The sequence below is a fragment of the Mycteria americana genome, chromosome 2, assembly GCF_035582795.1.
Source record: "Mycteria americana isolate JAX WOST 10 ecotype Jacksonville Zoo and Gardens chromosome 2, USCA_MyAme_1.0, whole genome shotgun sequence".
Classification (NCBI taxonomy): domain Eukaryota; kingdom Metazoa; phylum Chordata; class Aves; order Ciconiiformes; family Ciconiidae; genus Mycteria; species Mycteria americana.
The window spans coordinates 69,301,749-69,313,871 of NC_134366.1; the positions used below are offsets into that span (position 1 = coordinate 69,301,749).

The 12,123-nt window shown below is 42.4% G+C and overlaps 1 protein-coding gene across 4 annotated transcripts in view; it reads left to right on the forward strand.

Annotated features, from left to right (window-relative positions):
* The window catches only part of HECW1 (HECT, C2 and WW domain containing E3 ubiquitin protein ligase 1), a 273,800-nt gene that overhangs the window by 190,470 nt on the left and 71,207 nt on the right, over window positions 1–12,123 (forward strand). For all 4 annotated transcript variants that reach the window (XR_012774309.1, XM_075493694.1, XM_075493692.1 and 1 more), the window contains 4 exons: window positions 3,208–3,350; window positions 5,380–5,480; window positions 6,723–8,090; window positions 11,497–11,598. Coding sequence is in view for 3 of the 4 variants with exons in the window: in XM_075493694.1 (XP_075349809.1) it covers window positions 3,208–3,350; window positions 5,380–5,480; window positions 6,723–8,090; window positions 11,497–11,598 (1,714 nt within the window). In the remaining variant the exon portion in view is untranslated. The remainder of the gene's footprint in view (window positions 1–3,207; window positions 3,351–5,379; window positions 5,481–6,722; window positions 8,091–11,496; window positions 11,599–12,123) is intronic.

The window sequence follows — 12,123 nt, forward strand, 5'->3', positions numbered from 1 at the left end:
AGAATTTATAATTGGTGTATTTTTTTTTTTTTTCAACTTAGATATGAAGCTTACACTGTCATCTTCACAAAGAGGAAGATGGTCATCTTCCACGGCCATTGCTCTATGACAATTAGCAAATATTAGGCGAGGAAAGGATGTCATTTATTACAGCAGTAATATAATACTAATGTGTGATGTCAATTTTATTGGAGAAGACCATGAAATGCAGGGTCCTTTCTCTTCTAGATAGATAGGATAGTAAAGGCGAAGGCTTGAACAGTGTAAATGCAGCCAATGTTTTGTGGCTAAGGTACAGGGCCTGGCACTTGTCAGAAAAGAAGGTGAAGGAAGAGAGATAAATTGGGGTTTGATGGTGATTTGCTTCCGCATCCAAAGAAGACAGTCTTATCTTTAAAAATCACAAGAACCTGCATGTTTTCAAAAGTGATTGGTGACTTTTGAAAATGAGTTTATAGGTATTTGAGTTCTCAAACCTATGTGTTTTGCTGGGATCCATTTTTCAAAGGGCCAGAGGCCAGTGTGTTCTGCAAACAAGGATTCCTTCGGGCTTTTCAGTGTGGATCGCCTGAGCCTGAGGCATCCACAGTCATAGATTGCCTTAGAAAAATCTTGTCCATTAAGGATTAAACTAGATGAGAGCAACAGCGGAGCAAGTGCTTAGGTAATGGAAAACTGCATTATTTTACAAGCTGTCTCCAAACCCATTTCACTGAGTTCACTTTTGATCTCAAACTGCAGTTGTTTACAAATGGCAAAACCTTTGAGCTCTGCCACAGGATGCTTCTGGTCTTAAAGGCTTAATTGTGTTTCCAAAATGCTGCTGTTTTTATGCATCAGAACATTCTCCTAGAAGAAGCATTTGGGAACTGTGATCACGGACCAAGGGCTGGTCCCAGGGCAGTCTCATGTATCCCAAAATGCAAGGTGGTTGACAGGTGATGAAATCAGAACGCTATTTGATTTTACAAATTGTATGGAATATCCCAGCGTTTGTACATCTGAGAGGCATAGTTGTTCAGGGAAAGAAGGATGTTTCCTTTGGTTGATTCCAACACACCTTGCTCCATTCATCCATACTCTCTGCTCAGGTGCTAATAATTACTCTGGAAAATGTCAGTGTGTTTCTTGTGCAAGAAAGGAACTGTCAGGCTTGGTTCCACCTGATATTATGGAAACAGATGTCCATGCAGATTCTGATTTGCTTCAGAGTTGTACCACAAGACAAAATATTAATAACATAGGAAGGTGCAGATCACTAACCTACATTTTACTTTCCACTTATGAACAGTTCAGTCTTTACCTGCATGTGTGCATGCTCTACCCCACAGAGTCTTTTTTACAATACAGCTGTCAACAGCATAATAATGGAGAACTCATTAAATGGCAAATTGCTGTACGTTACAATAACCTCATTCAGTTAAAAGTTAATCCCCTTCTTCTGCTTTCCTTGTAAGTGTCATGAAGTGGCAGTTACCCAAGGTTTTTAGCAGGTGAAACAGTAATGGTAATGCAACTTATTTTTATAAGGCAGTTTTCAATATACATGGGGAATTAGTGTTCTCCCCTTTGTTGGGTTTATCTTCTTTGGTAACCTGTTGCAAAGATGTAGAAGAAAATGAGAAGAAAATAACACTTTAGCTGTTATTTGAATTGTATTTCTCCAATTCTTTGCATTTTTGCAGGGCCTGATTAACAGAATATCCCACTGACATTGGTTTCACTTGAAGCTGTTCGAACTAAGCATTTCTAAAAATTAGATCATGATTCAATAGAGCAAGCAATTTATGGCTTAACTCCAGGCCTCGATAACCCAGAGCATGATTCTGTTGTGAAGATTGGTTTTGGCAGCAGGAAAGCTAGAAAATCCTTTCATCCATCTCAATATTCACCTACTACAGAAGTTGTCTTCCAGTTCAATACTGACCTTTCAGTTAGGTGAACAGCAGTCTTACAGTTTTCCCACTATTGTGCACCACAGCAGAGATGTGCTTTTTTTGATTGATGATAGTCTAGTAGTAGCAGATCTGTTTGGAAAAATAATTGACGTATGTCACCGGCTCCAAGTCTGTACTAAATTTAGCCAGTCTAGGAGCAAGCAAGGCCAAGTTATCTAATATATTTGCTTTTCACTAGTACTCCTAAATAGAGCTTTGCTTTCCCTATGGGGAGATCCCGACATCTCCAGGTGCCCTAATGCTCCCATGCTTGGAAGCTGTACACATGGACTTCCTTGCGCCTGCAACCGAAAATATCACCCTCCTTGTTCCTACCTCAGGTTTGCATGCACACAGTCCCTAAAGGCTTATTGAAACATTACTTACAAATAAAAATAGATGTTCTTAAAACCAGATCAGGTGAGGTGGTGGTCACATGTTTAAAGCACTTGGTGACAACAACAGTTTTAGATGGTGCCATTCCTATCTTCCCCAGTATCATTAGTTCTGGTAGCCTGTGCTGTGGCTTATGTTCTGGTTTAGCTCTCTGTGGGATCGTGCTGTGAACCAGGTTAGGAGATAGATCCAAATAAACAGTCTATTCAGGCTTTTTCCTTTTTAAGGTGGGGCAAGGATGAGCAAGAGATGGAGAGATTTCAAGACGTATCTGAAAACTCTGATCATGTATCCTTCACCCCACTAGATCCTCACTTCTCAATAGCTGAGGTGTGCCTCATAGCTGAAGTACCACAAATAGCCAGTCAAATGAAAAGAGGACTAATTTCACTTGGAGGGAAATGCTGACTAAACATCTCTCCAGGCTGCCCGTTCAGTTGTACTTACCTGCAGCCATTTAAAGTTTTTAGAACTTGTGTGGGGGGAAACAAAGGAAAAAAACCAGAAGCTGTGCAATTACATTTAGATCAATAATCATTGCTAGGACAGAGTTCGTTAGATTTCTGCAGGTGTATTGTCCTTACCATCGGTGAGCCTTGTTTAGAGTGTTTGGGTGCTACCATGACATGAATAAATGAAATTCTTGCATTCCCCAAGCCTGATTCTGCAGCATTACACAGTACCTGTAGGGTGCTTTCACCTGCCTGCTTTGAGGCCAAGCTCTTTATTTTGCAGGCCTGTGCCTTGGAGTCCAAGGACTTTTTCTGTCCTGTGAAAAAGTCAGAGACTTACAGAGGTCAATAAGCCGCTAGCAGCTGTGTGTTGTTGTGGCCCAGCCACCAGCTTCATGTTCTGTGCTCTTGCTTTATTGCAGCAATTCAGCTTTGTCTCCCTGCCCACGGATGTCCTGGAAATAGAAGTTAAAGACAAATTTGCAAAGAGCCGACCGATTATCAAGCGTTTCCTGGGAAAACTCTCTATGCCGGTTCAACGCCTCTTGGAAAGACATGCCATAGGGTAAATTTTCTGCTTATGCTACTTTCTATTGTTTAACAAGTGGTTGCTGTTTTGAAGTCCATGGTGATATATCATTATAGTTGATATAATGATGTTGAGGGTGAGTTATTAAACTGACAGGTGTCTGATGAATGATGTTGATCTTAATCAGAATTTATAGGACTATGGGCCCGACAAAGAATTCCCTCTATAACCCTATCCATTGCATTTTGAAAAGTGAGAGCTGGCATTTAGGAAAGAAAATTGTTTTGTGTGTATCATGGCTGTGAATCTGGAGAGTGCAATATTTTCAATTTGGATATTATTTTAATGTTATCAACAGGCTGTTTTCATGTTTCAGGGAGTTACCTATGGGCTAAACTCATGCCAGATCTGTTCCTCCTCCCTTTAATTTCTGGACAGTGGAAATACTATAGAAAAATATATGTGGCATGCTGTAACGTAACTAAATCTTTCTGACCCTACCCTGCTGCCAAGGAATAACCAGTTCACTTGAGCTCACCAGCCCTGCCCTGCTTCCCCTTTGCATGAAAGTCCTGGGCATGTCTATGCTGCCAAAGTAACACAAACCAATTTTAGAAAGCTGGATAGTATACAGACAAAGCCAAAAAGTTGGCTTTAAACTTTAAGGTTCAGACCTTGAGGAGCAAGGAGAGAAAGAGTCATCTACTGAGGAGAGCATAGGCAGTGTGGTTCCCAAGAAGACATTTTTGAAAACTAGATCTCAATTCAGCAGAACAGCAGGATGCTGAGCTTGTTGGAAGTGTTTTTGAACAGCTGGTTCAGAAACTGGCTGTGATATTGACAGCTGAATCTACCAGAAGGGCCTAAGCTACCTCCCTGTTTCTCAAGTAGGGAACATAGAGTAGCTTTTTAGAAACCAGATGGGAAAGAACAGCTTGGGGAAGGTGGAGCCCTATAACTGATATCCCTGGTTTCCCTCTGTATGAGAAGATTTCTCACTATCTTCTGATGATATCTTCCTATTTTACTTCCTTATTGTAAACACTGTCTATCTAAGGATATACTTTGCCAAGAGCAGTGCCTCCAACCTGCACCTAGATATGGCTTAGTTTTAATACCATAGTGGCTTTTAAATCTCAGGCAAGCTCAATGAGAAGTATACACACAAGTTCAGAAAGATCATACACAAATCTTGAGATCGTCTCATTTATATGAGTTTCTGATGCATGTGAAACTATCCTAGCAAATATATTGGGCCCAACTGGAAGTAAACTATGTTTCTTCAAAAGATGTATAAATATTACTATTTAGTCAACCCTTTACACTCAAAAAATGCTTTGCAAACATTGATTCAGCATCATTTTGGGCAGCTGGGAAGTTAATCTCTTCTATAGTTTCATTCTGTTCTGAGGGGTGGATGAAGTGTGGCAAAGGGAGGGACCTGCACAAGGACAGAATGGAGTCATTGATCAACCTTGTCAGGAAGGTGTTCTCCTGATATTTCAGCTTCATAGAGGTAAGAGGGGTGGAAATAGATGAAGAGCAGTCATTCAGCCAGTTTGAAAGGAGAAGGTGGTAAGCGGGGACTGGCCTGTACAGGATTTTGGAAGAAAGCGCAGGAAAGCTGAATTTTATGCAGATGTTGAAGGGAAGGACATACAGAAATGCGAGGTTCTACAGAAGAGTAGATACGGTCAGATCAGCAGGGAAGTGAAGTCTTGTTACAATAGCTGAAGTGGGAGTTGTTTGCTTCCCATGTCGATATTTTCATACCCATACTGCAGAAGTTCCATTCCCACCGTTCTCTCTCTATATATACATACGTGCTTGTGTATCCCAGAAGCCTGTCTTTCTCACTGGCTCAGCTGTTCCATTGTAATTGAAGACATTGTCCTCTCCTTCTCTGCCATTCGTTCTCTCGTATGCAAGTCAACATGCCCTCATGGCTGGGTTGAATAGCCTTTGAAAACCATTATGTATTTTTGTAGGACACAGCAGCTTTATCTATGCACGGTAGACATTGGGTAGGTTATAGGCTACTCTGACGATATTTGTTTTCTTTCAGGGACAGGGTTGTAAGCTACACTCTGGGTCGCAGGCTTCCTACAGATCATGTCAGTGGCCAGCTGCAGTTCCGATTTGAGATAACTTCTTCCATCCATCCAGGTAATTCTCAGTCTTAACCCATCATTTATCTAGATCTTGGGTTTTTTGCTTTGCATTTTTTCTCCTCAGAAATCTGAATTCATTCCTGGCTGCTCTGGGACTTTAGGTACAGTCATGAGCAAAGGAAGGTGCATAAAGTCCCCCATCACAGGATGCATCGTGAGTCACAACTTCTTCCTTGTTTCCCCTTAGCTTAGGGCTACTGCTGTCTCGTATCCCCCTGTTCTTGGCTGCTTCAAATACTTTGCCACATCACTGGGAGAGAAGATGGTGGAAAACTAAAGTCTGCTTCTCTATCACCTGTCCTGGGGAAGTGCTAGATGGGCTGTTATTTGTACGGTCATCTGCATTTGAGCACTTCATAAGTAAAAATGGAGAATGTAACAGTAGAGATTATTAGAAACTTTCTCATTTTGATTATTTTTAATGGAAAAAGTAAAACAAAAAATAATTCAATGTTCCCCTCCCTTGTGGTTTGGTTTTGGTTCACATTCTTCTGTAGTTATTAGGAAGTCACTGTCATGATGGTGTAAGTTTGAACCTTGGTTTTCATGTCAAAGTCTCAAGAGCATTGCTCAGGCACTTTTTGCCTCTCTATGGTAGTGCCGTCTCAGGTACACTTTGTCAAGCCGACAGCAGCTGCATTAGTGGTTGGAAATCATGACCTGCCCCTTGCTGGAAAACCCTGACCTTCTGTCTTTTGACTATTTGGATGGCATGAAAGAGCCCAGGTTATCTGGCAACCAGGAGGAGGTGGTACAGATGAGGATCATATCAAAGGATGTTGGGGAAAGTTTCCACCTTTCAGGGGTGTGAAAAACAGTTTTTTAAGTTCTCTGTTGTGGAGTCCTGTCAGTTTCGGCATGACAAGAAAAATGTCATTAAAACCTCAGGGAAGACTTCCTTATCATTCCCATGATATTCCTCCAATGCCAGTTTGGCTCAAAGAGGAGTTTCAAGAAGGTGTTACCTTCAGATTGTTTTGCAAGGAGGCAGGGTGCTGCATCCAGATTACCACCTTGAGTAAGCCCCACGATTGTTAAATCCACGGTACAAAGACTGCCTAGCAAAAAAAGCAGTATTTCTTGATAGTTGCTCAGTTGCCCACTCATTTCACACTGTAATTTATGCTTTTAATTTTCTCAGATTGCTGTGGATGCCTGTGCCCCCACAGCCAAGCTTCTGGTTCGGTCAACGCTTCTTGTTAAAGGAGTAAGTAATTTCTTTTCCTGTCACATACAGATGATGAAGAGGTCTCCATTAGTGCAGATCCTGAGCCAGCTGACCTCCAGGAAAGCCCTGCAAACAACCCCACAGAGGAAAGCCTCGGTGAGCCTCCATGCATCAACACAGTGACCTCAGAAAATACAGCTCCAGAACAGCTAAATGGATACAGTGTGAACAGTGTCGATAGCCCAGGGGCTGTCAAACCACCTGGGGAAGTCAACCAGAACAGCTTAAATGAAGAGCTAGCAGGAGATGGGGAGGTTGATGCGGTGCCAGTTCCTGAGCCCTTGGAATCCATCCCAGGAGAAGTGCTGCCTTCTTTGAGTGCTACGGACCTCACAGAGCAGCTGGCTCTGCTGGCTTGCATGTCTCCTCCTGAGACTGAAGTTAGGGAAAATAACAAAGTCAATTCTGGTACTCAGGGAGCTGGTGGAGTCTTGACCAGCAATGAAACGTTAGATATTGATGAGGTGAGTGCAGATGTGCATGCTGGCAAGGACCTAGAGAAGAGTCAGGAAGAAGAAGGGGCTTCAGCCCAGGAGGAGGAAGACAACAAGCTACAACTGAGGACCACAGCAAAGAGGAAAAACAGGCCATGCTCCCTGCCTGTGTCTGAACTTGAGACAGTCATAGCTTCAGCTTGCGGTGAGCCAGAGACACCTCGCACACACTACATACGGATCCACAACCTGCTCCACAGTCTGCCCTCAGCACAGATGAGCAGCGATGGGGAAGAAGAGCAGGATGGTGGCAACGGTGGGGAGAACGATGAGGAGTCTACAGTCAAGGAGGTGTTGGAGAAGGAGATGGTCAGTGAGAGTGAGACAGTGGCAGCAGAGCCTCCTCTGGAAAATGAGGCTGAAGAGAACTTCAGCCAGAGCACCGTGCCTCCGGGGACCTTGGATGAGCAACTCTGTGACTTAAATGATGGGCTGTTGGATGGGGAACACCCCAGGACAGGAAGCGAGAGCGAGTCGAGCTCCAGGCCCAATGGTGACAATGAATGCGAGGCGTGCGACACCTCTTGCTACAGCCCCTCTTGCTACAGCACTTCCTGCTACAGTACCTCCTGCTACAGCACTTCTTGCTACAGCACCTCCTGTTATGACAGTAACAATCGCTTCTCCAGCCATACCCGCTTCTCCTCCGTCGACAGTGCAAAGATTTCTGAGAGCACGGTCTTTTCCTCACAGGATGATGAGGAGGAGGAGAACAGTGCTTTTGAGTCAGTGCCAGATTCAGTACAGAGCCCTGAGCTGGACAGGGAGCAAGTGGATGGCTCCTCCCAGTGGCCAGATGAACTAGTAGCTCATGGTGGGAATCCACAAAGAGCCACAGAGAGTCTAGACACCCCAATAGCAGGTCCAAGCAGCAGAAGAGAAGGTTAGATCCTGAGAATCGATGCGCTGAGCAACCCTGATTATCTGGATGTCACAAAAGGCATCAGATAATCAAGGTTTCAGATAGCTCACGGTTTATTTCGTACAAATCTGGGGGCTGTGAGCTGGGCCAGATATCAGGGAGGGCTGGATAATTGAGCCTGTCCTTAAAAATCCCAGCAAAACCAAATAAATGAGATGGAGATCTATATATATGGATTCCTGTAGATATACATGCATCATTATAAAATCAAGTTTAGCTACTGTAGTTATGTGGCAGATCAGCATTATCACATCCACCAACTCATTCCTTATTTCCTGGGGTGGTTCCATTTCACATATCTGATGTGCTGCCATGTCTCTGATAGTAAGCGAGAGGGCCAGCTTGTGCTTGTCAAGGGGCAGATATGCCAGCTAAAGATCTGGGCCAGTGTCTCTATATGATTGGTAGCCATGCATAGTCATAAACATGGAGAAGTGCAAATATTTGTCTCTTTCAAACCCAGTTTTCTAGCCCTGTTTGTTCCAATTCCCCAAGTATCAAACAAATCTACCTCAAATTTCATAGACCATAGGGCAACTCAACAGAGATTTTTTTTTCTTAGGTGCTTTGAAAATTGGACTATATTGAACAAAATTCTCATGTCCTTATCCTTCTCTAGGGATAAACATACTTAAGAAAGTAATTTTTTGTCTTCATAATTTAGGTACTGTTTTTCCCAGTCCTTCCAAACTGTTACATTAAATTCCTCCCTTTGGTAACTCATTTTACATCGTATGGAGTTACATGAAGGGTGGGTTTTATCACTCATCTTTTCTTCAGCTAGTGTATCATTTTTCTCCAGCTAAAGAAGTAAAAGCCTCAGCAGCTGCTAAGGAGTATGCAGCAAGGTCAAGAGGTAGTCTTTGCATTCCCAAATCCTGAGTCATCTGTCTCCCACTATAAGTGACACCAAACTAAAATGGCACCAAAGGGTAACATATTTGGGGATCACTGGGAAACTCCAACCAAAGCATCGTTCTACTTTTTCCTTCTCTATTCCCAATTTATTTACCCCCACCTTCCCACTGCCACAGACGTGCCCCAGGAGAAAGAAAGCTGTAAGGGTGGCCTTACAAGCTGGACTGTGTAAAGACTTTCTAGACAGCTGGGCCTAGGCAATTATTCGCTCTGCAGAGCAGAATCTAGCCCAAAGAATTAAATTCTCAGAAGTACACAGAGGTGTAGAAACCCACAGTTTCCTTCCTTGCAGGCAAGGGTCTTTGCGTGTGGACAGCATTTATGTGCAAGTATACTTAAGGGGGCACGAACAGGTGTGTGTGAGAGACCATGCTTACAGATTTGATGGTTATTTTGGACTCTGTGTACTTTTGAGAGGGGATGTGGGGGGAGAGGGTGTCTTCTGCATATGGATTCAGTACAGCTCCAAGACTGTGCCCCTTGAGCCTGTATAAAGGGCACTGCAGTGTTCACGGTGGCTTTGCTTTGATTAGCTGAGAGAGAGTATGTCTGAAGGGCAGCCCGGCTCTTAGCACTCTTTTGATATCACCGGGGGTGCTTCAGTAAATGTGCACGTTGCTTCATGACTTGGCAGTACAGTAGATGTGGCCACCTCCATCCACTCCAGGTGACTGATACTACCATGCTTCCGCTGGCTTGGCGTAACTATCTTGACTAGGGGAGAGTCAATTATGGTGAGGTAAGTAAAGAAAAAAAGATGGATGATCTGGTAGTTGGTGCTACAACACCTGGAGTAACAGCACAGTTTTTAAGGCTATGAGAGATGGAGTTTTAGCACTGAGTAATAACTTACATAACTCTGCTGTTTGTTCAAAACATGCAGCAGATGCAACTGTGAGATACGCCTATACAGAACTGGTTTAATGAAGACATTTAACAGGCCATACGGTATCATCAGAGCACCTAGCAGAGGGAGTATTTTTGTCTAAGCGATTTTTCTCACTTCTGGATGGTGTGAGATTTTTTTACAGTTTTATACAAAATTGGCTTCTGCCTTCTAGCTGTTGGTTGTTTGAAGAAAAAACGTATTTTTTGATAAATGTTTTTTTACATTTGATAGCTATATGTTTGGTTTTTTTACAAAATGTTCATTCTTAAGCTATAAAGATTCTGACATTAGACAGCTAAACCAGCCAGCACACAGTGAGTTTGGCTTAACTGAATGGTCTAGTTTTCAATTTTGAAGTATCTTTGTGTAATTTTCTGGTGATGTTGGAAACGCTAAATATATTTTTTCCCTAAGCTGCATCTTGCTGATGCATGTAAATGTTTTTATGCAATTCAGATTGTATCTGTATTAACAAGCCCACCTGGAGCTGGAGGTTATAGTGAAAAACTGTTACCAAACAATATGAAAATATGTCCATTAGTAGGATAAATAGTCCTGGTTTCTAAGGTTTTAAGGACAGACCAAGAAGGAATCTTAATTCTGGAACCTGTGAAATTTTAATGTGCAGGTTCCTTATTCTCACAGTTAAGTCTAAGATAAGGAATGCTTTTTCATCCCTACTGTAACTTCTTAGTTTCTTAAAGGATTCTGTAAACATTGACTAGATCTTAAGTTATTTGTTCCTTTCAACAGAACGTGAGTTTGCTTAGGTTTCATTTATTTCATATTTGGATATATAGACATATACACAATGTTAGTGTTTAAAAACTTCCTCTGCACTGTCTACTGTGTATCTGTCTCTTCTTCTTCTTTCCCTCTTCTGTATCTCAGGTCTTCCTTCTTTATCTTGGATCCTGACTATGTCTCACTATCTTTTGTCCTCCTCTTCTACCACCTGTCTCCTACCTGTTTCTGGTCCTTCTCTCATTCTCCCTCCTTCCACCCAAGATGGACTCTTTGAATTTTGAAAAATACCTATAGAAGGGGATGATCTTCTGCTTTGCGGGGACTGCAAAATCCTGCCATTCTGATCCACTTATACAGCCATTGATCTTTTGGAAAAGCAGAGAAAGATCCAAGGCAGTTTGTAGCCTCGTAGTGCACTGATGGGATCAATTAAAAGTTGGAACCAGGATTTTGCATGTTCCTGCCAATTTCTGCAGAAGCTTGAGTTTGGTTGTACATGCACAGTATTTCTCAGAGATCAAGCCTGATTCTTCTCTCGCTTACACTTGTGTGTCTATGAGTCCAGAATCTGGCCCATAATAGTTTAGCATTGACTCAAACCTGAGATCAGAGCCTTGACTTGCATTATTTTAATAATTCTTTGGCATATGAGTTGTTATTAAAATAGTGCCTGAAAATAGGAATAACCAGAGCTGCTAGTACACCAGGCTAACCTATTTAAAAAATAATCACTTGTTTTACAGTAGCACATTTTTTGAACCACATTGTGAAAACAGTGAATGACTGTCGATGTCTTGAATATCTTGTTCATAGGTGATTGCCCTTTACTCCATAATTCTCAGCCAGTCAGCCAGCTTCCTTCTCTGAGGCCTGACCATCATCACTACCCAACTATCGATGAGCCTCTTCCACCAAGTAAGCTTTAGTTTTTTAATTTATTGCATTTTTCAGCTTTTCCTGTTAACTCAAACAGTGTAGAGGTCAGTATGTCTTTCTAAATAACCCCATCTGTCCTCTATATACATTCTTCAGAACCCAAGCAATATCCCCTTTTGTTTCCTTTATTTGATCGTGACTTCAAGTGTTGTCATGTTATTTTGGACAAGCTCCATAACCTCCCTTTGCCTTGGTCTGTCTTCTTCCTTAGCTACCATGAAATGAAAATAGTATTTCCCTGTTTCCAGTCACTGTGTTTAGACTGGAATGAGTGACTATCTGTCAGGTGTTCCAGAAGCCTTTCTATAAAGCTTTCTGGGTGGTGTACCAGCAAAGTACTCTGATTTTTCCAGAACGGTTGTCTCCAAGTTTTCCATAACCAACTTCAAAGATGGTTTGGGATGGCAGTCCCTCTGGTCTGTCAGCTCTGCTTGCAGATCCAGCAGGAACCCTTTCACAGTCAGGATGCTCCTGGGACAGACAGGTCCAAATCTGAGCAAAACC